Raw genomic sequence first — 11,682 nt, forward strand, 5'->3', positions numbered from 1 at the left:
ACTAGAAGGAACAAAGCCAGACAAAGGGATGATTCTTGGTCAATATATCACTGCTTGTTAATGAAGTGAGAGGAGAAAGCATTGTGAAGTAATGGCACAGTGACTCGACAAGGTTTCCTTTATTATGGCTCTGCATCTGTTTATCAGGCCCTGCTGAATGACTGCTTTACTGCTTTTACATTAGCTTTGGTAAATGGGACATAAACCGTGGACATGGCCAATAAGTGATGCTTTAATTGACTATAGTGCAATTACATTTAAATTAAACATTCAGATAGTACTGCAAGATCAAGATGTAGGTCTATATCAATGTTAAGCTGAAAACAACTGGATTATTGGCCATTATGTAGGAGGTACTTCTCAACCAAATTTCCAGATTGTGATGTCATTAGGTAAACAGCAGCCTAAGTAAACATCCTGAAGCCTATTAACACAGAAAACAGTACGAGCAATTCATGAATATCCAGACCTAAACACAGGCAAATAATCCAGGTGTATTCATGGAAATATATCAAGACTAATGCAATTTTAATTAAATATAGGCTAGCCTAGACCAAGTACTCAACTTCCAGACGAGATGGCACCGAAGCCAAACTAATTAAATAATACAGGTGTATCCGGTGAATTGTGCATACCATTACACCATTTGCTCGTCTGAATTGAATTTGAACATGGCCGATTAGTTAGGGCCGATTTCAAGTATTCATAACAATCGGTCGACCGATTACATTGCACTCCACGAGGACACTGTGTGGCAGGCTGATCACCTGTTACGTGAGTGCAGACAGGAGCCAAGGTAAGTTGCTTGCTAACATTAAACTTATCTTATAAAAAGCAATCAAATCTTCACATAATCACTAGTTAACTACACATGGTTGATGATATTACTAGGTTAACTAGCTTGTCCTGCGTTGCACATAATCAATGCAGTGCCTGTTAATTTATCATTGAATCACAGCCTACTTCGTCAAATGGTGGATGATTTAACAAAATTGCATTTGCGAAAAAAGCACAAATGTACCTAACTATAAACATCAATGCCTTTCTTAAAGTCAATACACAGAAGTATATATTTTTAAACATGCATATTTAGTTAAAAGAAATTAATGTTAGCAGGCAATATTTACTAGGGAAATTGTGTGACTTCTCTTGCATTCATAGCACGCAGAGTCAGGGTACAGTATATGCAACAGTTTGGGCCGCCTGGCTCGTTGCGAACTAATTTGCCAGAGTTTTACATAATTATGACATAACATTGAAGGTTGTGCAATGTAACAGCAATATTTAGACTTAGGGTTGCCACCCGTTCGATAAAATACGGAACGGTTCCGTATTTCATTTAAAGAATAAACGTTTTGTTTTCTAAATGATTGTTTCCGGATTTGACCATATCAATGACCTAAGGCTCATATTTCTGTATTTATTATATTATAATTAAGTCTACTATTTGATAGAGCAGTCTGACTGAGCGGTGGTAGGCAGCAGCAGGCTCGTAAGCATTCATTCAAACTTTACTGCGTTTGCCAGCAGCTCTTAGCAATGCTTGAGGCACAGCGCTGTTTATGACTTCAAGCCTATCAACTCCTGAGATTAGGCTGGCAATACTGAAGTGCCAATTAGAACATCCAATTGTCAAAGGTATGTGAAATACAAATGGCATAGAGAGAAATAGCCGACGCGACATAATTCCTATAATAACTTCAACCTAAAACTTCTTTACTGGGAATATTGAAGAACTGGGAATATTGAACCTCCAGCTTTCATATGTTCTGAGCCAGGAACTTAAACGTTAGCTTTTTTACATGACACATATTGCACTTTACCTTTCTTCTCCAACACTTTTTTTGCATTATTTAAACAAAATTGAACCGGTTTCATTATTTATTTGAGAGTAAATACATTTAATGTATTATATTATGGTAAAATAAAAGGGTTCATTGTTCATTCAGTATATATATATATATATATATATAAATAAAAATCATCCGAATATTGTTATCATCTTTTTTTGGTCCTCCAATAATCAGTATTGGCGTTGAAAAATCATAATCGGTTGACCTCTAATTTGAACCTAGCTTTAGACAATGTGGACAGAGTGTGAACACTGCATGCAGCTGTCGGCTCTGGCAGTGAGAGGTTACAGTTAACACACACATGCACACCACATTCTCCACACTTCATGCGTGGGCACGGATACGCCACTACACCAGTAAATGGATTACTACATAAAGGGGTGACTACAGGGGTGACTACAAAAAGAAAACCAGCCACGCCACGGACACCGACGTCTCGCTTTCAAACTAAACACCTTCTTTGCCCGCATTGAGGATAATACGGTGCCACTGTCGCGGCCTGCTAACAAGGACTGCGGACCCTCCCCCTCTCCGTGGCCGATACCCTTCGCAAGGCTGCTGGCCCAGATGGCATCCCTAGCCGCATCCTCAGAGCATGCGCAGACCAGCTGGCTGGTGTGTTTACAGACATATTTAATTGCTCCCAGTCTGCTGTCCCCATATGCTTCAAAATGGCCACCATTGTTCCAGTACCCAAGAAGACAAAGATAACTGAACTAAATGACTACTGCCACGTAGCACTCACTTCTGTCATCATGAAGTGCTTTGAGAGACTCTTCAAGGATCATATCACCTCCACCTTACCTGCCACCCTAGACCCACTTCAGTATGCATACCGCCCCAACAGGTCCACAGACGATGCAATCCCATCTGGACTAGAGGTCAACCGATTAATCGGAATGGCCGATTTCAAGTGTTCATAACAATCGGAAATCGGTATTTTTGGGCACCGATTTGCCGATTTTATTTTTTTATACCTTTATTTAACTATACAAGTCAGTTAAGAACACATTCTGATTTTCAAAGATGGCCTAGGAACGGTGGGTTAACTGCCTCGTTCAGGGGCAGAATGACAGATTTTCACCTTGTCAGCTCGGGGGATCCAAACTTGCAACCTTACAGTTAAAAAGTCAATAACAACGCAATAACGACCTGCCTCTCTCTCATTGCACTACACAAGGAGACTGCCTGTTACGCAAATGCAGTAAGCCAAGGTAAGTTGCTAGCTAGCATTAATTTTTTAAAATTTGACCTTTATTTAACTAGGCAAGTCAGTTAAGAACAAATTCTTATTTTCAATGACGGCCTAGGAACAGTGGGTTAACTGCCTGTTCAGGGGCAGAACGACAGATTTGTACCTTGTCAGCTCAGGGGTTTGAACTTGCAACCTTCCGGTTACTAGTCCAACGCTCTAACCACTAGGCTACCCTGCCGCCCCAAATTAAACTTATCTTATAAAAAACAATCAATCATAATCACTAGTTAACTACACATGGTTGATGATACTACTAGATATTATCTAGCGTGTCCTGCGTTGCATATAATCAGACTGAGCATACAAGTATCTAAGTATCTGACTGAGCGGTGGTAGGCAGAAGCAGGCGTGTAAACATTAATTCAAACAGCACTTTCATGCGTTTTGCCAGCAGCTCTTCGTTGTGCGTCAAGCATTGCGCTGTTTATGCCTATCAACTCCCGAGATGAGGCTGGTGTAAACCGATGTGAAATGGCTAGCTAGTTAGCGCCCGCTAATAGCGTTTCAAACGTCACTAGCTCTGAGCCTGTGATTGTTTCCCTTGCTCTGCATAGGTAACGCTGCTTCGAGTGTGGCTGTTGTCGATGTGTTCCTGGTTCGAGCCCAGGTAGGAGCGAGGAGAGGGACGGAAGCTATACTGTTACACTGGCAATACTAAAGTGCCTATAAGAACATCCAATAGTCAAAGGTTAATGAAATACAAATGGTATAGAGGGAAATAGTCCTATAATTCCTATAATAGCTACAGCCTAAAACTTCTGAAAAGGAACCACCAGCTTTCATATGTTCTCATGTTCTGAGCAAGGAACTTAAACGTTAGCTTTCTCACTTTTAATTTCTTCTCCAACACTTTGTTTTTGCATTATTTAAACCAAATTGAACATGTTTCATTATTTATTTGTGGCTAAACATTTTTTATTGATGTATTATATTAAGTTAAAATAAGTGTTCATTCAAGTATTGTTGTAATTGTCATCATTACAAATATTATTATTATATCTATATAAATATTTTTTAAATCGGCAGATTAATCGGTATCGGCTTTTTTGGTCCCCCAATAATCGGTATCGGCTAATCTGGACAAGAGGAATACTTACTGTCAAAATTAAGTTTACTACAGCCTCATTTACTGCTGATATGGCAGACTTGCTTAAACAAATGTGGTTTCTACTGACAATTGAGATGTACAAACTATGGCATTTAGATGTACAAACTATGGCATAAGGGGACAACAAGCGGATAAAAAGCGATCCGTAATTTCGATTAAGATATTAATGAGCGAGCGACAACAGACGTGGTCAATATAACTATTTGTTCAGCACTTTTGAAATGTACAGCGACAGAATTCCGAACATGGGCCGTTCTTAGTGTACTTCCTGTGAGGCACCTTGAACGCCGTTTGGGTCTTTGCGTGTCAAAAAAGACAAGTCATATAACACTATTTGACGCGTTAAATAAGCTTTTAATGTGACCCGTCAAATAACACAACTCTATTTTAGAATGTTGCGTGTGCTGAAGTTGCACGTCCAAGCCAAGCACCACAACTATGATGTTTTTACAATACTATGTTGGTGAAAATAGACCAAGTTATTAGGGTGAGGCACATGGGCTACTAACAGCTTACGACACAACATACACTTAGTATTACTTTCTTAGCTACAGTATACATATCTCCCTGGCATATTACATCATTTATGCAGCAGTATACAATACATATTTGGACTCACCTTGTTAGGGTGGCGCAGCAGTCTTTTGGGCAAATTTTGTCAAAGTCGGGCATTCTCTGGATTTATGGTGGGAACTGGGGGGGGGGAGACACTGCCGCTCCATTGAATAGCAGGCTAACGTTAGTGGTTTCTTTGCAACGCTTGCAGTTTGCCACTTATTCCTTAAAAACGACTCATTGTTGAATTTAACATTGTGCAATCTTTATGTACAATGGCCGATGAGCACCAATACAATTTATCTATAATTTCTCTTCATTATTTATCTTCGTATGACAAGGATTAAAAAGGATTTGCCAGTAGATTGTCGACAACTAATGACTGCTAGCTTGGAAAGTATGATGTTGACATGATCAGTCCAATCAAAGCTACTGTAGGTGTAACGTGATTTGATGTAATGGGCACTTCTAACTTAACTCTATGGCTAAATTTGAGCTCTAACCTTGGAATTGGGGATGACGTACTGTCCAATGAGTGACAGAAAACTGAGCCAATCAAGTGCAACGCTCTGTATTTTCTGGTGGCTAGCCCCACCACCACCACTGAAAGCACTGAGCTAAGCTGAAACACCTGCATTTTGGAGCTGCTTTAAGAAAGACATGTTTTTTTTTGTTTTAAAGAGACCATGGTTACAGTCCAAGACACACCCTTCCCCTCAGCCATCAAATTAAGCGGACACTTCTGATGACGTATCATGACCACCCTTGCCGGGTAATGAGTCACTCGTTCATCTCTCCGTACCTGTTTTTATTAATCACCCAACTTCTTGCAAATTCTTTAAATAATAGTCCTGTACAAGGTATTTCCATAGCTGGTAAAGAAATGATTATAAGCCAGCTGGCTGATGATACTACTTTTTCTGAAAGATGCTAACCAAATTCCCATATCGATCAATGTGATACAATCCTTTTCCAAAGCGTCTGGTCTATACCTTAACATTAATAAATGTGAACTCATAGCTGTCAAAGATTGTGTGACACCTTCATATTATGGTATTCCAGTAAAAGAAGAACTTACATATTTAGGCATAACCATTACAAAGGATCAGAAGTCTAGAGGCTTACTAAACTTTAACCCTCTTATTAAAAAAACCCCAGAAGAAGCTAAATCAATGGCTACAGAGGGACTTATCTTTAAAAGGTAGAGTCCTAATAACCCAGGCTGAAGGTATCTCTAGACTAACATATGACACTCTATCTTTATATCTTGACAGTAAAATAAGCAAGGAGATAGACCAGATGCTTTTCAACTTTCTGTGGAGAAACCGTACCCATTACATTAGGAAAACTGTTGTAATTAACACTTATGAAAATGGTGGACTGAATTTTCTGGACTTTACTACTTTAAATAATACTTTTAAGATCAATTGGATAAAACAATTCCTAAGACCCACTTCTATCTGGAATTTTATTCCTCATGTCTTCTCTACTTTTGGTGGCCTTAACTTCATGTTGTTTTGCAATTATAATATTGACAACAAAAAAAAGTGAAACTTTCTGCTTTTCATCAGCAGGTTCTTGTCATGGTCCTTAATTTATAAACACAATTTTTCTCCACACAGATATTATATATGGAATATTCGGGATATATTGTATAAAAATACTTCTTTGTTTTTAGAATATTGGTTCCGAAGTAATATCCTATTGGTGAGCCAACTGGCAAATGCAGAGGGTATTTTACTCAGTTATAAGAAATTCATATCACTTTACAAGGTCCCTGTAACACCTAAAGATTATGCAATTGTTTTAGATGCCATTCCCTCAGGTGTTGCTCTGTTATTCAGGAACGTGTCAAGACCTGACCCTCAGAGCCTACCTTCTATTGACCCTGTTGACTCATCAGTAGGAAAGATTTGTTTATCTTTTGGTCCATTCAACAACAGAGCAATATAAACCTTGTTTCAGCAGGACCCATCTTGTCTGAGGAGTTAGTTCTCCATTCCACTTATTCTACAGCATCATCCTGGCATTTAGCCAGAACTGAAAGTACTCTACTAATCTTCCCAGAACTCTGCATTCCTCTCTGCGGAGACTGAAAAGCAGGGTCATGTTCACTAGGCATGAAATGGAAAGAAGCAGTCTGAAATGGGGAGGAACTGAATAACATCTTGAAGCATTTTGCAACAGTGTGCCCTAATGGACATGACCCTGGGTGCTCACCTTGTCTGAGTCTTCTGGCTTGAAACAGCTTGAGAAGCAGCAGTCCAATGGCAAGAGAGCCTACTGCCACACATACAGCAGCCACACTCATGTAACTGTTCTTTGGAATCTCCTTTTCAGTGCTGGTCTCGTACTGTAACTCTAACGCACAAAATCAGAATCATTATAAATGAAAATCACATCGCATTCAGGTATGCAATCAATTAGGTCATGTTTGTAGGGTAAGTCAATTTATATTGGATACTAATAATTCATAATTAATGTTAATGTCAGAAAAGCAATAATTCTTGATGGATCCTCTGCACAGTGGAAATAATGATGCAAAAAGGAGAATACTAAATGGTCAGTGTTAGGGTGTGAGGAAAGCACTTTGAATTCAAAACTGTGTATACAGCCCTTCGTTTTTCCTGACTGGGAAATACTCAGGGCCCTACCTATAAACGTTGGACTCCAAAAGCTTTGAGCTCACCTGTGACATTCAGCATGAAGTTACAATTTGTGTTTCCACTGTTAGTGTTCACCACACACCTATACAGACCCTCGTCTTCAGGCTGGGTTTCTTTGACCAACAGGGACACAACTTTGTATTTGTCATTGGCAGGTGGCATGGGAAGCAGATATTTTGGGCTCAGTGGCATCCTGGGATTGGAGGATTGTTGATTGGATAGGTTGTATATGAACACAGGTCCACCTTTGTGAAGACCATTCTGGTCCAGCCTCCACCACACGACCTTCTCTATGTTTACATTACCAGGAGATATCCCATTGAAGTTCACAGAGCACTCTAGGACTGCATCCTTCCCAGAGTCCACCTGGATGACCTGCTTCAAATCTGGGCCCTGACTTAGACCTGTTTAAGCAATAGATAGAAAACAAAATTAAACAGGACTGTAGTACAGAAAATGTTACAACTGACACGTGTAGTTTGGATAAAACAAAACTCCTAGACCATTCATTGTGAGCATTTTGGAAGTTATGGTGTTGGTAGAAGTATTACAAATTGTGCCTGCAAGAATGCCTTACTTTTGGATGTCTCAGTCCCAGTGATGAGAAACATGAGAGTGGACAAGCTGAAGACCAACGCCATGTTAGGGCCTTTCTCCTTAGTAGAAAAACAAACAGGGGTTCTGAGAAACAGTGGTCTCTCCACAGGAAAAGGTTCACACCTGACAACAATCAGTGGTTGAGCCAAATTAAAATCTGAGAGCAAACGTGGATAGCCTGAATAATATGCATTGACTAATGCAAGCATTCACTCAATGAACATGCTCTTCTTGCTTACTAAGCGACCAGGGTTGGGTAGGTTACTTTCTAAATGTAATCCGTTACAATTATTAGTTACCTGTCCAAAATTGTAATCAGTAACGTAACTTTCGGATTACCCAAACTCAGTAATGTAATCTGATTACATTACGTTACTTTTAGATTACTTTCCCCTTAAGAGGCATTAGAAGAAGACAAATGTATGTTACCAATTGAACGACATCTATTGCAGGATACATCAATGTTAAAGTTTACATAGCTGGCCATATATGGATGTTAAATTTTACTTTATGGGTTGGCTATGTAGGCTTCTTTTTTATTTTTTAAGGTAAGTTGACTGAGAACACACCCTCATTTACAGCAACGACCTGGGGAATAGTTACAGGGTTACAGAATGAATGAGGCTATTGTAAACTGGGGATGATTAGGTGATCGCAATGGTATGAGGGGCAGATTCTTCTAACCCATCGCTTTGTGCTACATATAATGATACGATTAAATTATATCTTTACATTAAAAACCTAAATCTATCAGAATTCCAGTCATTCCAATAAATGTTATACCCCTTGATCTTCAAGAATAGGACTTGGAAATATGGAAGTATCAAGAGGTGTGGACTCGAGTCACATGACTTGGACTTGAGTCAGACTCCAGTCACAAATATGATTACTTGCAACTCAACTTTGACTAACACCAATGACTTAACTTGGACTTGAGCCTTTTGACTCGAACTGACTTGATACTCTCCCCAAGCCCAAATATTAAAGATTATGCTATTTTAAAAAGTGTGCAGCGCATCAACTCTTCATTTAACTGATTACAGTTTGAATCGGACAGCAGCCAATCAAATTGTGCAAGCTGAGAAAAAAGTTGCGCGTGGCAGTGCAGAGGAACGTCGGTGGGTGAAATCAGAAGGAGCCCTTGGAAAGATAACCAAAATTATTATTTTCGAATATAAAGACTACGCTGTAGTCAACAAAAAAATGGATTGCAACTTGCAAAACACGCGGGAATAAAATTACAGATAGAGGCGCAACAATTTCCAACTTCGACATTTGAAGCTGCACAAAGAACGGTAAATCGTGGCTAATATAGCCGACAGCTATATATAACTTTACTAGTGTAGCATGTAGGCTAACGTAACGTTAAATCAATGAACCTCCACACAGTCAGTCAGTGCGGGAACGTGATCATTGCACCCAAGATTGAGCTACAACTGGCTAGGCAGGTGGTAGCCTAAATCCTGCCTGATGTTACTGCTGTTCCTTAAACCATTGACATACTACTGTGCCCTATAGCGATTCTAGATAGTCGATCGCTAAGGGGGGGCGTGTCTTTCTCATGGCTACCCATATATTTCCATGGAAATAAAGTTTTATTTGGAAAATAATAAACATATATATTTGTAAAAGCATTCATGATTTGCCTAAATGTAATATACTAACTATTACTCTTGTTAAAAATATGAAATTGTATTACATTTGTTGAAGAGCACATTATGACTTGTTTAGGACTCGAAACTCAAAGTTTAGGACTTGAGACTTGATTTGAGACTTGTTGGTCTTGACTTTAAACTTGACTCGGACTTGTTTCTCTTGACTTGCGACTTGACTTGAGACTTGAAAAACAATGACTTGGTCCCACCTCTGGGAAGTATAGATTAGCCAAATTGTTTTATCTGAGCATGACCCCAAAACTAAGGACTTATTAGGCGGCCCTACTCTGTTGTTTATGATTTTGTTGTCATGAAGGACTGATTGGGCTCATTGATTCGAGTTGAAAAATAAATGCTGCGCTCATGGAACGGCATGCTTTGCCAAGAGTGTGCAAAGCTTTCATCAAGGAAAAGGGTGGCTATTTTGAAGGATGTAGAAAATAGTAAAAAATAAAGAAAAACCCTTGAATGATTAGGTGTGTTCACTGGCCGTCCACTGGTTTATTTATTTTTTTGATTGGCAGCTTAAACTTCTTGAATTAAACTATTATTGGGTTGAAATACACATTTAGATTTGTGAACAGCCATCCACAACAACCATAATCCGTAAGGCACAAATAGCTAAATGGGAGAGCTGCAGTGTGTTTCACATCAATGCGCTAACGTTATGTAGATTTAAATAATAAGTGATATCCCTATCACCGTAGACTACACCACTACGATCATCTTCACCTCGAAGCCTTTATTCCAATTTTATCATCTTTGTATGCCGACAGAAGTAGCAGCATTGGAAGACATAGCTTGGACAGTAGCCTACACAAACCTATTCCTGTTCTTTTCCCGCGATCCATCAAACACATTTGGTGTGTCATCATAGTGGTCTCTGATTTGTGGTCAGACTCGCTCAGGTGGATTTTTTAAATATTTGAGCCTTTTTTCAACGCTGATTTGAATGTCATTGCGAAAACAGAAGTGTCAACGACTTTTTTTTCGCAAACATCCTTCTGAATTGAAAAGTAATCATTGAAGTAATCATCTAGTTTTTCGAAAGTATCGGTAATCTGATCACAATATTTTTGCTTGTATCGTAACGGATTACAGTTAGCGTTGACCTTAAATGTAATCCATTACTGCCCAACCCTGTAAGCGAGCAAGGTCAATGTATAAAATTAAGTCGGACTATATATACACACCCAAAATTGTAAAGAGTAAACCTAACAACCAACGTTTTGTCAAAAATCTAGTGTCGACTAACAGTTAAATGTTTGCTTATGGGCACTCTCAACAATGCAGAGAGAAAGACATATTAAAATAAAACGCGCAATAAAAGTTATACAAGAATAAAAACGAAACAAATTCCTGCGTTGCGGAAACGATTGTTACGATTGTTGTTAACCCATTCATTTGTTGGGAGCATATATTGTGCAACTTTACTTTTCACAGTTTTACTCTGTTTGTCAGCACCTCTACAAAAATGTTTGGGTGTGTCATGAGTTTTACTATACCATGTTCAAAGTCACTAACAAAAGTTAAGGCTGCATGAATGAACAAAATAATACTTACCATTATATTCCAAACTCCCTATAGCCCCAGTCCTCATAGCAAGTCTGTTGAGACAAGAAAATACTATCACTTGGGGGAAATACTTTCACTTTGTGGTTCACCCTCATTGGACTATTCCCTGCAGTGGGAAGGAGGGGGCAACTCATTCCAATGCTCAATGTGTTCCCTGACAGTATCAGCCCCATCATGTGGACATTCTTTTAAAAGTGCTTTGGAAGTGTCTTAACATGTAAAATGGGATTTTCTAACTGTAAAAAACAGGCTGACCAAATCTTTCCTCAGATGTTTCACTTTTGGCTTCAAATAGTTGGTTTACAGTAAATTATCCTGTGGTATGCCATGCATATCTAAAAACATTTAGATGTTTTTAAACCTATATTTAACTGGGCAAGTCAGTTAAGAACAAATTATTATTTACAATGACAGCCTA

The 11,682-nt window shown here is 38.9% G+C and overlaps 1 protein-coding gene across 3 annotated transcripts; it reads right to left on the reverse strand.

The window, feature by feature from the left end:
* Nucleotides 1-6,761: 6,761 nt before the first annotated feature.
* LOC121842882 lies at nucleotides 6,762-11,402 on the reverse strand. 3 transcript variants are annotated; one of them, XM_042312668.1, is made up of 4 exons: nucleotides 11,253-11,402; nucleotides 8,015-8,093; nucleotides 7,461-7,841; nucleotides 6,762-7,132 (listed from the first exon to the last, which is right to left on the reverse strand). In XM_042312668.1, exons 1-4 carry the CDS (start codon nucleotides 11,253-11,255, stop codon nucleotides 6,777-6,779), a joined length of 819 nt encoding a protein of 272 aa, XP_042168602.1. In that variant the 5' UTR covers nucleotides 11,256-11,402; the 3' UTR covers nucleotides 6,762-6,776. The 3 variants fall into 3 exon arrangements, with proteins under 3 accessions (XP_042168602.1, XP_042168603.1, XP_042168604.1); XM_042312669.1 differs by having other exon boundaries at nucleotides 8,015-8,090; nucleotides 11,253-11,379; XM_042312670.1 differs by having other exon boundaries at nucleotides 8,015-8,157; nucleotides 11,253-11,373.
* Nucleotides 11,403-11,682: the final 280 nt, after the last annotated feature.

Source organism: Oncorhynchus tshawytscha, unplaced genomic scaffold, assembly GCF_018296145.1.
Source record: "Oncorhynchus tshawytscha isolate Ot180627B unplaced genomic scaffold, Otsh_v2.0 Un_contig_7733_pilon_pilon, whole genome shotgun sequence".
NCBI classification, from domain to species: domain Eukaryota; kingdom Metazoa; phylum Chordata; class Actinopteri; order Salmoniformes; family Salmonidae; genus Oncorhynchus; species Oncorhynchus tshawytscha.